At 38.7% G+C, this 19,102-nt stretch overlaps 1 protein-coding gene across 1 annotated transcript; it reads left to right on the plus strand.

Annotated features, from left to right (window-relative positions):
• The first annotated feature begins 11,627 nt into the window (after positions 1-11,627).
• LOC138360305 (uncharacterized) lies at positions 11,628-15,661 on the plus strand. Its single transcript, XM_069320218.1, has 4 exons — positions 11,628-11,877; positions 13,061-13,266; positions 14,086-14,227; positions 15,048-15,661. The coding sequence occupies exons 1-4, from the start codon at positions 11,775-11,777 to the stop codon at positions 15,395-15,397; spliced, it is 801 nt and encodes a 266-aa protein (XP_069176319.1). The 5' UTR covers positions 11,628-11,774; the 3' UTR covers positions 15,398-15,661.
• The last annotated feature ends 3,441 nt before the right edge of the window (positions 15,662-19,102 follow it).

The raw sequence follows: 19,102 nt of genomic DNA on the forward strand, positions 1-19,102 counted from the left end.
ACAAGTTTATGACGGCGCACAACACTTTAAAATACATGCAGAATCTACCAGATATTGTGAAAACATATAATTTAACCCCACACAGAGGATTGAGGGGGAAGACACCCACGGAGGTGCACGCTCTATCCTCGCCCAGCGAACACGCCAAACAATTTGATTTAATGTATAAAAGCCCGAGCTAATCAAAGAGAACTATCATTCCTCGATTGAGTGTTGGCGATACAGTACGCATCACTCTATCTGATCGCATTTCCAAGTTTAAGAAAGGGTTTAAGCAGCAGAACACCCGAGAGATATTTACAGTTACACGTATTGATCGAAGACAACACATCCCTTTATACTTTCTAAAAGATCTGAATGGGGAAGAAATTGATGGTGGCTTCTATAAACAAGAATTAACACCCACACATTTACCTCAAACCTTTAATATTGAGAAGGTATTGGGACAACGCAGAGTCTCTGGCAAACTCCAGTATAAAGTTCGGTACGCAGGTTATGACCGATCATTCGATCAATGGATTGATGCTGCTGAGATATTACATTTATAATGAAGAAGCCCTTAGTTTATAAATACAAGGAATTGATCCAACTATTATCAAAACTTCAGTATTCCTCGAGAAAACAGTTGATCGAAAAATTGAAGAAACCACATATAAATTGTTTATCATAAATTTTTAATAACTTTAAAAAAAATTGCCCAACAAGGTCATTAAAAAGTTAAAAAAATATAAATTGCTTATTCGGTCACTAGCCTGTAAGAAACCTTCTGTGTCAATTAAGAAACAGATATTAACCAGCAAACGAGGAGGCAGTATTTTATCCATTATTTTGCCGATTGCAGCTAGTTTAATTACAAGGTTGTTCAGTAAGTAAAGTAAAATGAAAGCCTTTTATCTCGTACTGCGTAAAATAGTGGACAACCGGAAAGCTGCACACAGCCCTGCTTACCCCACTGTGAAAGCTGTTGCTCAACATCTTACTGTCAAATCACCTCCTCCTCAGTTGCATACCAACCCTTCCATAAAACATTTAATAGATTTGAAGTTGAAAGTGCGAGATCATGAATATGCAAGATCCTTGCTAAACCATTATGATGCTACTGGAATCGTTCGTTGGGATCTGAATGGAAATGTATTGGCTCCAGTATCTGCCATACATATAATTAACGACATTATACATAAAATGACTGTGCTTAAATCTATTTTTTTACCGGATAAACTCCCCATTGCTCAACTGTTTTTCACACTAACATCTACATCACGAGATTTATTCCGTAATACTACAGCAAGCAGTCAAGTGTATGAGGCTCCATCTGTTAAGAGAAAGGCAACTGCAAAGATTGATCCTCACAGTAAAAGGAAAGCTTCTTGGATCGTATATTAACAGGTGAGTGTATATAAATGTGTATGTAATGTGTAACTAGCTTTACTAGGCAAAAAGCAGTCTAAGGAGATAGAGCGATGGACACTCACGTGATATACGCCACCAGCGTATCAGATACGCATTTATTCCCCAATAACATCCCCGCATCTTTCCAAAATCGATTGTTTAACCAGCTAGAATTAGATCCCAGGAGGAGTTATGAAATGTGTCTACAAAAATTACTCCTCCCCACTTCACATTACGTTATTAAGCGTAATAATCCTGAGGCATGTATACGTGTAGGGGTTACGTATGAGAAAGTGGGTGAGGGGAAATACATGCATTCAAAGCATTTATTATCATCTGATGTTTTAGCTGGAACTATAAAAGAAATTAATACCACGATTAATACAGAAATAGAGGCCATATTTTCAAGTAATGCTAAACTGAGTTTTTTAGGAAAGTCATTAAAACAATTTTCAGCTAAATATGGAACGCATTTTATTAAATATGATTCTTCCTCCAATCGAAACAAGTTCACTACTGTGATTAGTGAGGAGAATATTAGCTCTGCAACGGGGCATAAAAACATCAGTAGAGTTACATTATCATTTGGAACCGCTTTTGGGAAAGTGTTGGGCGTAGTTCCAGAAATAGAATATGACATATTCGCAAAACGTCAGTATGCCTCGAGTGTAGTTAACACATGTCTATTCCCGCCAATGCCTAGAGGAGGAGTTGATATTCTGTGTGTTTATTGCGATAAAATCTCTTCTACTAGATATGGAAACCAGTCTGTAAATATTTTGGATGTAATCTCCCTAAATGGAAGTGATAACAGCAACAATAAAAAACTATATGTGCGTCTTAACACCAACATCATAGACAGCGTCAGCATCACTATTAGGGATCAAGATGGTAACCCAATACATTTTGATGAACGTGGGTGCACCATAGCAGTCTTGCATATACGTCCCGTTGCAAGAGGGATATAACACCAACGCTTTCCCCCTACTCCTCATTCGTCTGAAACAAGCGGAGAAATGCGTGTCCACTTTATTTTTCCCTCTGTTGAGGAATTATACATTCTGTTAACCCCTCCTAGAGGTGGGGGGACTGACGATATACGGATTTTCAACAGCAGTAGACGTTATACGCGAGGAGGAGGAATATTTTCCTTTTTAAGCGGGATATCGCGTCGAGCAGCGCCCTTTATCATGAGGACTCTGGCCCCGGCTGCGCTTAGCTTGGGGCAGAACGTACTAGACGACATTAATAATGACAAACAAACTTTCAAACAATCTCTTAAGAAACGCGGAATTGAAACATTGAAAGGAGTGGGGAAGCAAATGATAGGCGGAAGAGTGCAGAAAAAGAATAAACAAACAAACAAAAAATTAGTAAACATCAAACGTTTTACTAAAGCGAAATATAATGATGTGTTGTCATAACTTCTTCTCACTCGGTTGGTGTTGTCTAAAGCGCGAACATGGCCGGATATAACGCTCTGGGCCTCCAGGTGCCATTAGAACATTATACCCCTGCTGTTAGTGAAGCCTTTCCTAAAGTATTTTCCCCTCGATTGGTAGAATCAACAATTGCCAGCAGACAAACGGTGGATGTATTACCTGTGAATTCTGGGGTCAATAATAAGTTTACAGACACTTATCTGGAATTCATCATCAAAGGAGTGAATGGTCAACTGGTGGATTTATCATCTATAGCTTTGGAGTTGACTATTGATCTAACCGAAGAAGATGGAATAACGCCTTTAGGAGATGCTAAAAACGCATCGTTGGTGAATGGATTATTGCAAACTCTATTCAAATCCGCTATTGTGTATTTAAACGAAACAGTAGTTGAAACCAGCTCATTATTCTCATTCTGGTCATACGTAAAGTTATTATCTACGATTTCTGGGTGTAAGGCTAACCGCTATGATAAACTGTCGCAGTTTTTTAACCGAGTCGATCCTGGTAAAATTGAAGCTGGTTATTTCACTAATGCCTCGGCTAGTGAGAAGCAACGGATGACTGATATGAAAACGAGTGGCGTGAATACATGTTTTAAACTAATGCTGGATGTCACATCCGTTAGTGAATACGTTTTGGATAATGTGGACATCAGGGTGAGGCTCGAACTTCAACCTGATAAGTGGCTTATACTCAGCGATAATGAACATGCTAATTTTAAATATAATATTAAGTCTACACGTCTATGGGTGGATCGGGTATTGCCATACCCTGAAGGATTAGTAGCCATTAATAAAGCCATGGTGCAGAACAACTCTCCTATTACGTATACTTTTAATAAAACTTTATACAAAACGTATATATTGGGTACAGGTCAACGCTCTATAACAATGGACCAGCCGTGGGGGACTGTTATACCAGAACATTTATATATGATCATCCTTGATATGGAGGCAGTGTCTGGTGCATATAATCGCAACCCGCTTTATTTGGAAAACTGCGAGCTTAGTAAAGTATTAATATCCCAGAATAGCACTAATATTGTCAATATTGGGTGTGACTTCCCTCATAACTGCGCCAAGTTGTATTACACAGCATTACAAGCCTTAGGCTTCGATAAAGACAATATATTATCTTATGACACATATGTGAATGGTGGAACCATACTGGCCTTTAATTTGCAACCCGAGGATATCGATGACACCATCCCGATTGAAAAAAGTGGTAATCTGAGGATCGCTTTGGAATTTAAACGCGGAGTAGCTAGAAATAAAGTCATTCTAGTTTATGGGTCTACAACAGGTGTCATTAGCATTAACGCGGATCGTCGCGTTCTTTGTGATACGCGAGGATAAAATACTAATATGAATTGTTTGGAAATAAATGAGGCTATCAGAAGTAATTTAGGTGATAAGGTGGACTATCTAGGATGTTTCCTAGCTGATGACGTACGGAAAATACTGACAAAAATACATAAAAAAAGACCTGTGGTGTTCATAATGAACACTCTGGACTCGGGTACTCGTAATAAAATGGGCAATTGGATAACATTCTATGTAAATAAGGATGAAGGTAGAAGCGAGATAGTTATACTAGACAGCTATGCCAATCCTGCAATAGGATCTTATTCAAGATATTTCGAAGAGTTTATGTTTTACTTCCAAGACTATACCCTATATATTATGAAGAAAAGGATTCAATCCTTGAATAGTTACTTCTGTGGGAATTACGCCGTTTATTTTGCATATCATTTTTGCAGACTAGGCTTAGAGGCCGCCCTGCTTCACTTTGATGAAGCGTTTAAATATGGTCATTTTCGCAAGAATGATGAAAAAGTGTTGAAATTCAATTACGCTCAGATGAAAATGCCTGTGTGTAAGCAAACATTCTGCTTAAACGGTAGTGATGCTGAGTGTGAAACGCTATGTGACGAAGTTGGCTATGATGATAGTGCGGTGAGTAATACTTTATGTTTGGATTGAATGATGAACATAATAATGTCTGTATTTATGTTTACAACATTGACAACAACAAAACTTATAACCTTTTCCCCTTTCTACAGATTGACTGATTGACTAGCGTGTCGGGAAGGATCGATGGACTGAATGAAAGCCTTTCTACATCTGTCTGCTAGCTAAACCACCAAGAAGAAGTATTATTATTATTATTATTATTATTATTATTATCGTTGTAAATCGCTTAAGTGTTTAATAAAGAAATAAATTTATATAATGTGTTTACTTTTCCCTCGTTATTGCTCTCACCATGTTGATCACGTTGGGATATAGCTTACACATACTAAAAGGTTTTGCACGGAACAATGGTTGATGGTATGGGAGCGGGTGGAGATGAGGGGTGGGAGTGATTGATGGTTGGCTGGTGCTGGTCTGTCGTATGTACCTCGCCCCTCCTTAACGGATCCACAGTGTATGAGGACCCGTCGTGGGACGAACATTGAAAACCCTTAAAGACGAAATGGGTCACTTCCGCAGGAGGGTGCTCTCTCATACCCTCCTCTCGCACTTACGACATCCTGTAGGAGGAAGCTAATGGATGTCCAGGCCTTCCTCTCAGGTATGGGGGTTCTCCTCTCCCTCCCCCCCTCACCCCTCCCCAAACAACATATCCACTATGCTGGTTCCCCTCTCATCCTCTACTCACGATCGTCAAACTATTATCATTAAGTCTATGACAATCTCCTTCCTCATATTACACTCTTATCCTTGTATTTTCATACGTCTTCCCAGAAATTCCCTTTGTGTCTAGAGCGAGGGGCTGCACCTGCTCACCCGCCACTCAAGACCGACACGCGCCAAACTTCCGGGAAATTCCCAAACCCCCTCTGACTAGACACCCGCGCTGCGACGACGACCGCGCGCGCACCACCTGGCACTCATCAACATGACTTACTCTCTTTCCCGACCACATACCCAAACACAGGACGCTCACACGCGTCCGAAACGCGCCAAACTTCCGGGAAAATCCCCCAAAACCCGTGAGGACTGCACCCCGGCGCGACACCTGCCAGGTGGCACTCACCAGAGTGCCACCTGGCAGCTGGTGCGCGCGGTCGTAGTCCTCAACCACACTACTAGCAGCACCACACCTGAAGGCAGCACCACACCAGAAGGCAGCACCACACCTGAAGGCAGCACCACACCTGAAGGCAGCACCACACCTGAAGGCAGCACCAGTACACCAGAAGGCAGCACCAGTACACCTGAAGGCAGCACCACACCTGAAGGCAGCACCACACCTGAAGGCAGTACCACACCTGAAAGCAGCACCACACCTGAAGGCAGCACCACACCTGAAGGCAGCACCACACCTGAAGGCAGCACCACACCTGAAGGCAGCACCACACCAGAAGGCAGCACCACACCTGAAGGCAGCACCACACCCTCCACTTTTGCAGTTTTGCCCCATTTGCCAGCAACATTTGGCTGCTTTAATTAATAATTAATTAATTCTCTCCACAAACAGGACCAAAACTTGCTCCAAGCGGAATCACAGTTTCGGGCGATCGAGCGGCAACACGGAAAAGTGTATACTCTTTTCACTGTGCTGACCTTAATTTTCGATGTACACATTTCACTTTTGTACCAATGTGTTCGCAATAGAATGTTCTTGAAGAACATGTGTATAAAATGTCACCAAACTGTGATTTAAACCACTACCAATAAAGAAACTAAGTGGATCACTAGCCGTGAGCTCCAAACAGCGACGAGATGTTTCCATTCTTTTCAGGGTTGTCAACTCCACATTTGTCCTACAGCGTTAAATTTGGTATCTTTGAGATCGCAATAAAATTTCCTACACGGACATATGCATATAAATGTAGAGTCATAATCGCGGCCTACCCGCAAGAGTGTCGGAAGTGGGCGAAGTGTTACCTATTACCGTACCTCGGCGATCTACAATACTTTCTCCACGAAGATATAAGCCAATGCCGGTCTCCCAAATAGACTATGTGGCTATTATAGAAAATGTAAATTTTATGGTAAACATGTTCATACTATCCCCAAGTCGATCGGATAAGAATTGAATTTTATAGAAATATTTGTTCCTCGGGCATAAAAATATGTCTACTCGGGCAGTTTCAAATGGACATTTAGTTAGTTTAGTTCATTTATTATGCACCCCATACCCATCTTGTGGGCGGTAGTGGAAAGGGTTACAGAGGCACATAATGTTTATATGAGGCATATATGAGGCATATGAGGCACATAATGAAAGGGTTACAGAGGCACACTCCGGGTCCATAGAATTACCCAAATCGACCCAAATCGGCCCAAAAGACCCCAAATCCTCCTAGCATTACGTAAGTAATGAAGAAATATGGTATACTTACTTACTATAATGTTGGTGCTACACGTAGAACATGATCAAACCTATTTTTACTCTGAAATAATCTAATTTCATAACGAAATGAGACGTAAATATGTGAGAGGTGACGCCATAGGAAGTCGACGGTCCAAGCGACAATTTTGTGGAGCGACTTATCCAAGATATATGGTCGCCTGGAGAGTGTTTGCTGCCATAGCAGCCTCCTGTACGCAGTGATCCAGTCGTCGCATTTCATGGCTCAAATTGTCGGAAATTTAATTGGTGATATTAAGAAGTAGAATGTCTATTTATAATAATATCTTTCATAAGCAACCACTAAATCTTTAATATTTATTAAACAAAACGTGTCTAGAAGTTAAATCAACTCCAAGGACAATAAATTTGTTATATAGATACTAGCGTTATTCGTTGGTATGCGTTCGCTATTTAAACTGCCCTTGTCCTTTTCGTTCATTGAACACCGAACTCTATACACGCCCTCTGATATATTGCTTAATTAACAAATATTCACAAATAAAGATTATATTTGTATATGTTATCAGAAAGGCAGATATAAAATAGTTTTTGTGAATCCATCACAGAGAATATACCTTATTAGAGAGGAAAAATATTCATACTTTAAACAAGGCTTCATGGCCGACGCTCTCCTTACCGATATGGGAACTACGACCTTTCGAAGATCAATGTTAATTTAATCTAGATATTGTAATAAATGAAGTTTTCTATGTCATCATAAAGACATAAATATAAGCTGCATGTTAATACTTTGGCATAAATATAACTGAAGTGAAAGTGAAGATATATGCCTTTTTATAGTTACTTGATGTTTATAGTTACTTGATGGCTCGCTCAGGGAGTGTGAAGGCCTCCACACAAGCTAATCAATTTTATAATTAATTTGCATATATGCAAAGTAACGTCATAGGTCTTTATGTCAGAATAAAGACATGTAGACGATAATGTAACTACATTTCAAGGAAACATATCTTAATATAATTATTAAATGAAAGCAAAGTTATGGTTAAATAAATAGCCAATTCCACACCATCGCCGGTGTCCGGACACATGAATAGTCGCATTAGGTGAAAAGAAATGTACCCAACCATTTCCATTTACCCAACCAGTTTGTGCACCCTATACTCATCCTCTGTGCGGTAATTTATTGTGCACCCCATACTCATCTTGTTACCAGTAGTTTGTGCAACCCATACTCATCCTGTGACCCGTAATTTATTGTGCATCCCATACTCATCCTGTTACCGGTAGTTTGTGCAGCCCATACCCATCCTGTGACCTGTAATTTATTGTGCAACCCATACTTATCCTGTGACCTGTAGTTTATTGTGCAGCTAATACTCATTCTGTGAGTCATAGGACATTGCGCAACCCTTTCTCATCGTGTGAATCTTTGTTTACTTTGCTCTCCATATTCATCCTCTGCGCGATAGTTTCTTGTGCAACCCATACCCATGATGTGAGTGGTAGTTTATTGTGTACCCTATATTCATCCTGTGAGTATAGGGTACACAATTCTTGTTTGGATTCTTGTAATGTTATTTGTCTATTTGTAGTCACAGTATTTGTGCGCCCCTTGAGGGACTTGAATTAGAGGGGGGTTGAAATAGCCTAAGCTACTCTATCCCTTTGAGATATATTTATTGCTTATCTCAATAAACATACTTGAACTTGAACTTGGGTACACAATGAGTTCATTTGTACTCCATACTCATCATCAAGAAGTGTATTTTACCAGCATTGTAATATAAATTAAGAATAAAAGCTTAACTGGATTACGGACCCATAATCAAAATAAGAGTCATCACTAATTATCATGACAAATTGTCTAGGCTACACTTCCGCCTTCGACAAGCTGCCGCCGGATGTGGGTATAGTTTATTGTACACCCCCGCACCCCCAGTCCTGGAAGGGCGGGCATTGGGATGTGGACATGTGTACCATTATCCCCCCCCCCCTCACACACACACACTCCTCTCCTGTTAATAATAATACTAATAATAATAAAAATTAAAAATAATAACGTTAATAAATATTATAATTAAAACACTTACTGTAATACCCTAGTGCTTGAATGAAGGTGAAGGAAAGACCCAATAAATGTGTAAGTGTATTAAAAACCAAATTTTCGTTGGGTGAGCTGGCAGGTGAGCACCACCTGCCAGCTCACCCAGTAATGAACATCACCTGCACACTGCACCGAACCACTTGCCAGCAGGTGCAGAAGTACGATGGAAAGAGCAAAGTATACAATATTTCAAGTATAATATTAAAGATATATTTATGATTTAATGTTTTCCTATAAAGTTTCAATAATACCTTTATTTGATTTTTTGTATTATTTTCTACCACAGACGTGGCCACACATTAACAATGCTAACCAGCATATATACATTTTCTTCAGTCCGCCATGGACTCTAACCCTTTCCACTACCGCCCACAAGATGGGTATAGGGTGCATAATATAAGAACTAAACTAACTCCATTGATAGGGTTAGAGATTTGTTAAACATATAGTTCAGGGATTTATTGAACAATCAACCACATAAGGTGATTGTAGTGTTTTTAAAATGCTAGGCTAAGCTACATACGTAAATCAACCCGTTCTCACACAAGACAGTACATATATGACTAGTGCTTAAAGTCAATATGTGGAATGTGATTTAGTACATATGTGATATATTCCCAGTTAACTTTTTTACCAAGGCTCAAACTCTTCCTCACGTACCAATTTACGTCTCACAGTACTCGTCCATCAACGTAGATAGCTGAATAGTCGTGATTGGTTCAATTATAACGAAAATTGTAGTTTTCAGGTCCCACATGGGTTGTGAAATTCACCTACTATTGTCCATGCTCTTATAATATTACAGATCAGCTACATCCTATTGAAGGCTCGTAGTTTTGTTTTAAGAAATATTAGTTGTTCTTAGTAAATTATAATAAGCACAATAAATTATTACATAGAATAAGTGCTTCACCAATCAATATTATATATCATAGTTTGTGCTTTAGAAATCTTTAAAGAATGTTTTGTAGGAACGCTAACAGAAAACGATGTTATGTTGGAATGTATATAGGGTAAACTACTGCAAACAGGATGGTATGGTGTGGATTATTGGAAACTATAGGATTAGTATAGGGTCCACTACCACCTGTTAGGTGGGTAAGGTGTCCAATAACACCCGCAGGATGAGTATGGGGGTCACATCCACCCACAGGAATGGTATGGGGATCACTTCCACCCACAGGAAGGGTATGGGATCCAATACCATCCACTGGATGTGTATTGCGTCCACTACCACCGACAGGATGGGTATGGTCTCACAACCACCCACAGGATAGGTATGGGGTCCAATACCACCCACAGGATGAGTATGGGGTCCACTATAACCCACAGGATGGGTATGGGGCTCCAACCACCCACAGAATAAGTATGGGGTACAATAACACCCACTGGATATGTATGGCATCCATTGCCCCCACAGGATGACTATAGGGTACAGTATCGCCCACAGGATTAGTATATAGGGTTCACTGCCGCCCACAGAGTCGGTATGGGGTCCACCGCCACCCACAGGGTCGGTATGGGGTCCACTACCGCCCACTGGGTCGCTATGAAGTCAACTACCGTCCACAGGGTCGGTAGGGGTCCACTACCGCCCACAGGGTCGGCAGGGGGTCCACTGCCACCCACTGGGTCGGTAGGGGGTCCACTGCCGCCCACAGGATCGATAGGGGGTCCACTGCCGCCCACAGGGTCGATATGGGGGGGTCCACTACCGCCCACAGGATCGATAGGGGGTCCACTGCCGCCCAGAGGGTCGGTAGGGGGTCCACTGCCGCCCACACGTTCGGTAGGGGTCCACTGCCGCCCACAGGGTCGGTAGGGGGTCCACTGCCGCCCACAGGACCGATAGGGGGTCCACTGCCGCCCACAGGGTCGATAGGGGGTCCCTTACCGCCCACAGGGTCTCTATGAAGTCAACTACCGCCCATAGTGTTTGTATAGTGTCCACTATCGCCCATAGTGTTATTATGGGGTCCACTACCCCTCATAGGGTCGGTATGGGGGTCCATTACTACCCACAGGGTGTGTCTGGGGTCTATTTTGGCAATACTGCTTTTCCAATCTCATTTGTTGTTCAATGTAAAATATTTGTTGCTCGACTTGCAACAATTTATATATATATATATATAGTATAGTGCCTTTGCAATAATGTACCAATGTGTGTATTTTCATAACTCGTTTTAAATTGTTGAAAAATAAATAACTACATTGTGAATGCAAGTCAATGTTTACATGCTAAATCAGAGTTGCCAGATTCCGCTTAAAATAGCAAATTGTGCTTATTTTCAAAGCTTGAGAATTTAGCTTTAAAGTAGTTAAAAAACTACGAATTTCGCAATTTGCTATGTACTTTAGTGTACTATTTTAAAATAAGGTTGGTTTTTAAGCTGCAAGTCATATGAATCTCAAAAAAAGTATATTATTAACAATCTTATCTCCATAGTTCACTAGTTTCTGTAAATCAGATCTGGTAACTGTAGGCCAAGTACTGGTAGACTCAAGACACAATGTGTGTTGAAGCTATTCTCTTTGAAGAAGTCATCTCGACAGGATCTTCCAGCTCCAGCTATAAAACTTCACTAAACATGGATCTACCTAGTACATCAAAGGGTAAGGAATTACTAAACTGTAGTAAACTGAATCTGACACTGTCATATATATATATATATATATATATATATATGTATGTGTGTATGTATGTATGTATGTATGTATGTATGTATATATATATATATATATATATATATGTTGTACCTAGTAGCCAGAACGTCGTACTCGGCTTACTATGCAAGGCCCGATTTGCATAATAAGCCAAGTTTTCCTGACAGTATATTTTCTCTAATTTGTTTTCTGATGAAATGATAAAGCTACCCATTTCATTATGTATGAGGTCAATTTTTTTTATTGGAGTTAAAATTAACGTAGATATATGGCCGAACCTAACCAACCCTACCTAACCTAACCTAACCTATATTTATAGGTTAGGTTAGGTTAGGTAGCCGAAAAAGTTAGGTTAGGTTAGCTTAGGTAGGTTAGGTAGTCGAAAAACAATTAATTCATAAAAACTTGGCTTATTAGGCAAATCGGGCCTTGCATAGTAGGCTGAGAAGTGCGTTCGGGCTACTAGGTACGACATATATATATATATATATATATATATATATATATATATATATATATATATATATATATATATATATATATATATGAGGGGTACCACCTCTGGTGCAAGTGTAGGGACCCATAGCCTCGGAGAAGAAAATAAAGAGTACTCAGAGAAGACCTTGTGGATCCTCACTGAACACTTTCATATTTTCTTCTCCTACCACCCTTATTCTTTTGGTATGTGTGTATATTTATCTAACTTTATTTGAAAACGTCATTACACAAAAAAAGTTACAATATTGATTATATATATATATATATATATATATATATATATATATATATATATATATATATATATATATATATATATATATAATTTTTTTTTCTTCCAATAATATAGTATTCGCTTGAAATTAACAGCCTGGTCAATCAGGCTGTTGGATTCAACTCCTCTCAGTTTTGTTATACGAGTTACAGCATGGTTAATCACATCCAAAATTAAAGTTATTTCCAGATGCAGTCCTAAAATTTTTAACATTGCTCTCACTAGTGTTAATGTAGATTATTTCATAATTTAAATAATATATTTAATTACTGTAGTACATTTTAACAACAATTTAACTTATAATTTTTGCAGCATAGGTCATTTGAATATAAGTATTTTATTAGAAACTATTTCCTTCAGGTCTTCAGGGAAAATTCTTGAGGAGATGCACAAACTGCAAACAATGTGTGCATGTCCGAAGCAATGTTTGCAAGTTCTGCCAGTGTGACTTCCGAAACAGTAGAGAATTAATGAAGAAAGAAGAGGAAGCCCGTTTTCTACTTAAAGGCAAGAAGGCTTTAGAACGAAATACAGCAAGCCGGGTTCTACGAAGGATTGAAAATCAGGTATTGAAGTTTGTCTACATCTGTTGTATTCATTTGTATTCTTCTTATGCTGAACTTGCTTGATAAGGTATAGAATCAACATGAATAATGCTGTACAGTACTTACATACTATTTGTTTATTTATTTATATACAAGATAGCACACTGGGATTATGAGAGTACATAGAATTGATGTTTTTACATTCTTGTAAAGCCACTAGCACACATAGTGTTTTGGGCAGGTCCTTAATCTAACAGATAATTTTAAATAGGCAATTTAAAGCTTAAATGGAAAAAATTGGCTGGTACATTGTAAGAAAGTATCACAAAGATTACTATGTACATTAAAGTAAAATTTGAGGGTTATCAACATATAAATTGTAGCATAATTTGAGGAATATTTCAAGGTATAATATAGTAAGATATGCATTCAATATAACAATCATGATATAAGGTGATAGCAATGATTACAATGGAAAAGTTGTATGGTTTAGGCACATATATTCTGGCATTGGATTTCATAAGATACAGTGCGAGTTTAATACACTAGTTAGGAAACTATCAAGAAAAAATTTAGGTACTTTTTGGTTTTATTTTTTAAAATGGCAGAAGTTGGACAGTTTTTAAATTTGTTAGCAAGTTAGTTCCATAGACAAGGTCCCTTTATTTGCATAGAGTATTTACACAGAATAACTTTGACTCTGGGGATATCAAAGATATTTATTTCTGGTATTGTGATTCTATTATGGGTTCTATTGCACATGCCCAGCTATGCTTCAAACATTTATTTTGTTGCATTTTCCCAGATAGTGTTATTGTTTAAATATTATTTGCTTTTCAGCTAACATATCTGCGTGGCTGTGGGTATGAATCAATCGTTATCTATTACAAGAAAGGACCAGCACGGGTGACGCATGGTATCCTACCAAACAACGTAATACAAGAAGAGGACAAGAAGATCTTCACCACTAACTTCTTTTTGTGTAAGTAGTTCACATAATATATAAATATATCACCACCTATTATTTTCTCTCATATATATATATATATATATATATACATATGTATATATATATATATATACATATGTATATATATATATATATATATATATATATATATATATATATATATATATATATATATATATATATATATATATATATATATATATATATATATATAATTTCAATTCAATCATCTCTGTCGTTGATGTATATGGCAAAAAGTGTGTGGCCCAATACAGCACTATGTCTTAACGTAATGGGTCCAAGGGCCCATAAGGTCTCGACAGCATTAAGGGCCCTTTAGCAAACCAGTGTGCTGGTGCCCCTATGACACCCATGACGTCTTTGTATCATTTCAAGTTTGTACATGTACTTCTTAAGATATGGGCACCATACAACTGCTGCATATTCTAGCTTTTGTCTAAAAAAATCATGAACAATTTATTTATTATTTATCCATGAATGCCAGAACTAAACCCTGTGGTACTCCACTCGTGACATTTCTCCAGTCCAATACATTGCCTCTGATTACTGCCCTCATTTTTCTATCAGTTTGAAATTTTTTAATCCATGTTAGAAGCTTACCTGTCACCCCTCCAATATGTTCCAGTTTCCAGAACAAACTCTTATGTGGAATTCTATTGAATGCCTCTTTTAGGTCCAGATAGATGCAGTCAACCCAACCATATCTTTCCTGTAAAATTTCTGCGGCTCGATCATAGTAACTGATTAAATTTGTTACACAGGATCTTCCATTTCAAAATTTTTTATTTTTTATTTTTATTTTTTTTTCCAGCACGCACAAGGAAGCTTGATGCAGATAAACTTACATTAGGATCAGAAGGTGATAGCGATAATGCCCTGGAAAAAAATCCTGACGAGCTACAAGTGCAGCAGGTGCATAAAGTCCAAAAAGTACCGCAGGTGCAAGAAATTCAACAATTACAAAAAGTTCCGCAGGTGGAACATTTACAAAAAGTTCCGCCGGTGCAACAAGGGCTACCATTAGCAATCCTTCAGAAACAGCAAGAAGTACAAGTAGTAAAATTTGAACCACAGGGAACTACACCAGGAAAACAGTGTAGTAACAACGGAATGGGAATTTTAAAATACCTGAGGAAACAGGTAAAAAAGGACAAACAATAGAAATGGTTCCTTACACATTATTTGGTAGTTTATAGGTATTTTACTTATAATACTTTATATTATGTCTACAGTTTATAATTTAGTTTACAGTTAATTTACTTTTCAACTTCCATATCTTACATGAAGGATTTTTACTGTTTTTCATTTTTAAAACCTTATTAGTATCATTTATAGTTTAGTGTCAATTCACTTATAATACAATATATGGAATAATTTACTAAATTCATTTAACTATAATAAATTTAAATAAACATTTTTACCCCAGGATGAGTTTCAGTCACCCTACCCAAAAAATTAATGTTTCTTTATTACTAATCTTGTGAGAGGTAGCTTATTGTGCAGCCCATACTCATTCTGTGAGTGTTAGTTTATTGTGCACCCCATAGTCATCATGTCACCCAAGCCTGCTGCAGCTGCACCTGAGGGGTGGTGTAGGGAACCATTAGTGTACTATTATGATTTGAGAGAGAGAATGCTCTGTGGACAGAGCATCAATATGGCTTAAGGCATTGAGCTTTGCCTCAAGATGAAGCTTGGGCTGATCTCTGATTTGCTTCTTGGGAGTCTTCATTTACGTGCACCCCATACTCAACCACTTTGTAGTAATTAATTGTGCAACCCATACTCATCCTGTTACCAGTAGTTTGTGCAACCCATACTTATCCTGTGATCCCTATCCCTCTACTTCAAGTCCCTCAAGGGGCGCACGAATTCAGTTTGGCATACTGCATCCTGCCTTCCCATCCCTAGCTACTGACCCATCACAATATTTTATTTTATTTTATTTATATATATACAAGTAGGTACATTGGGGTTGTGAGAATACATTGAATAGTACAGTATTTACAATCTTGTAAAGCCACTAGTATGCGCAGCGTTTCAGGCAGGTCCTTAATCTAACAGATAATTTTAAGTAGGTAATTTCTATCAGAATTGATAAATGATAATAAATACATTGTTTACATACATACATTACAAATACATACATATAAGCTCAAAAGCTTCATTGAAGGTTGTAACAGAACCCATGAGCACCACACCAGAAAAAAATAGTTTTGATATTCCAAGAATACGACTTAATCAAACTAGAAATGCTCTACAAATCAAGGGACCCAGAATGTGGAATGATCTTCCCAACCATGTTAAAGACTGTACCTCTCTCAACCAGTTTAAGATAAAAACTAAACACTACCTAATAAATTCACTAACCTACCTTACCCCTCTATTGTCAACCCATGTCTGTTATTTTTTTTTTTTTTTTAATCAACACTGTTTGTCAACCTATTGTATTTGTGCTGCTTTTTCAGTCATGTTCCCTCTTTTTTTTATCTTTATTTGTATTTGTTCTCAACACATTTTATTCTTTATGCTCAATTAGTATTAAGTTCTAGATATTAATGTTTTTCCTGCCCGAAACACGTTGCGTAATAGTGGCTTTAGGCATTGTATGTACTAGCTCTATCTATATATCGATCCATTAATGTAACATTACTTGTATGTATGTACCTTACCTGAATAAACATATTTATTTATTTATTTATTTATTTATTTATACAAGTTTAACTCTGGGGATATCAAAGAGATATTTATTTCTGGTGTGGTGATAATGGGTCCTATTACATCTGTCCAGGAAGAGTTTCAGAGCAGGATTTGCATTTAAGAACAGGGTTTTGTAAATGTAGTTGACACAAGAGAATTTATGGAGTGAGATTATGTTTAGCATGTTTAGGGAGTTAAACAAGGGGGCTGTGTGTTGTCTGAAAGCAGAATTTGATATTATTCTGATAGCAGATTTTTGCTGGGTGATGATGGACTTGAGGTGGTTTGCAGTGGTTGAACCCCGTGCACAGATACCATAGTTGAGATAGGGATAGATTAGTGTATAATATAGAGAGATGAGAGCAGGGTTAGGTACATAATATCTGATTTTGGAGAGTGTACCAACTGTTTTAGAGACTTTCTTAGTTATGTATTGTATGTGGGTACTGAAGTTGAGTCTCTTGTCTAAGAATAGACCAAGAAACTCATATATGCTCTTTTCTTCATCATACATTGTTCAGTACTTCCCACCTTTTGAACTGAGAGGACCAATTCATTAGCTCCCCCACCTCTCATTAATCTAATGGCAGAAGCTACATTTATCTCTGCAATTCTATCCCCAATACTCTGCAGATTCAACTCCATCCTGATTTTCTCAATCATAGCATTTCTTGGGCATCCTAAGATAATTCTCATGGCTTCATTTTGTACCTGTGGGAGGTTGGTGCTGGGGTTACTGTGGGAGGTGTACTGTGTGAGGTTGGTGTTGGGGTTACCTGTAGGAGGTGTACTGTGGGAGGTTGGTGCTGGGGTTACCTGTGGGAGGTGTACTGTGGGAGGTTGGTGCTGGGGTTACCTGTGGGATGTGTACTGTGGGAGGTTGGTGTTGTGTACTGTGGGAGGTTGGTGTTGGGGTTACTGTGGGAGGTTGGTGCTGGGGTTACTGTGGGAGGTGTACTGTGTGAGGTTGGTGTTGGGGTTACCTGTAGGAGGTGTACTGTGGGAGGTTGGTGTTGTGTACTGTGGGAGGTTGGTGCTGGGGTTACCTGTGGGATGTGTACTGTGGGAGGTTGGTGTTGTGTACTGTGGGAGGTTGGTGCTGGGGTTACCTGTGGGAGGTGTACTGTGGGAGGTTGGTGTTGTGTACTGTGGGAGGTTGGTGTTGGGGTTACCTGTGGGAGGTGTACTGTGGGAGGTTGGTGTTGTGTACTGTAGGAGGTTGGTGTTAGGGTATTCACCTAGTATATCTTGTTTCTGGGTGTACTAACTTAGTATATGTTGCGTGTGTGTGTATACTCACCTAGTCTCACCTAGAATATCTTGTGTGTAAGTACTCAACTAGTACTCACCTAGTATACCTTGTATGTGTGTATTCACCTAGTATATCTTGTTTCTGGGTGTACTAACTTAGTATATGTTGCGTGTGTGTGTATACTCACCTAGTCTCACCTAGAATATCTTGTGTGTAAGTACTCAACTAGTACTCACCTAGTATACCTTGTATGTGTGTATTCACCTAGTATATCTTGTTTCTGGGTGTACTAACTTAGTATATGTTGCGTGTGTGTGTATACTCACCTAGTCTCACCTAGAATATCTTGTGTGTAAGTACTCAACTAGTACTCACCTAGTATACCTTGTATGTGTGTATTCACCTAGTATATCTTGTTTCTGGGTGTACTAACTTAGTATATGTTGCGTGTGTGTGTATACTCACCTAGTCTCACCTAGAATATCTTGTGTGTAAGTACTCAACTAGTACTCACCTAGTATACCTTGTATGTGTGTATTCACCTAGTATATCTTGTTTCTGGGTGTACTAGTTGGAGGGAGGGAGTTGGAGGGAGGGAAATGTAGTTGGTGGACCTGTGGTCAGGGTGGCTCCAGAGGTAGGGTGTCAAATTTCAGTGTTTATGGCAGGGTAAGGGAATGGTCGTCGTTGGTCTTGTGATTCAATATTTTCTTGTTGTCGCTAAGTTACACTTTTTCAGGTCTATATAGTACAATGGCCAGTCCTCATGTACCTAGTAATTATGTACCTTAAATTATGTACGTAAATTATGTAATTATGTTCATGTACCTAGTAGCTAGTAGTTATAGTGTCAGTTGGGGGTTAATGGGCCAGGCCGAGTGTGCCTGTGCCCCACAAATATCACCCTTATTGCT

This window comes from Procambarus clarkii, unplaced genomic scaffold (genome assembly GCF_040958095.1).
Source record: "Procambarus clarkii isolate CNS0578487 unplaced genomic scaffold, FALCON_Pclarkii_2.0 HiC_scaffold_106, whole genome shotgun sequence".
NCBI lineage: Eukaryota > Metazoa > Arthropoda > Malacostraca > Decapoda > Cambaridae > Procambarus > Procambarus clarkii.

What these genes read in the sequence shown, in the direction of transcription:
- LOC138360305 (XM_069320218.1), top strand. Translation starts at nt 11,775, where the DNA reads ATGTGTGTTGAAGCTATTCTCTTTGAAGAAGTCATCTCGACAGGATCT. An exon ending in TCTACCTAGTACATCAAAGG is followed by an intron (nt 11,878 to 13,060) that starts GTAAGGAATTAC and finishes TATTTCCTTCAG; the next exon opens with GTCTTCAGGGAAAATTCTTG. An exon ending in CACCACTAACTTCTTTTTGT is followed by an intron (nt 14,228 to 15,047) that starts GTAAGTAGTTCA and finishes TTTTTTTTCCAG; the next exon opens with CACGCACAAGGAAGCTTGAT.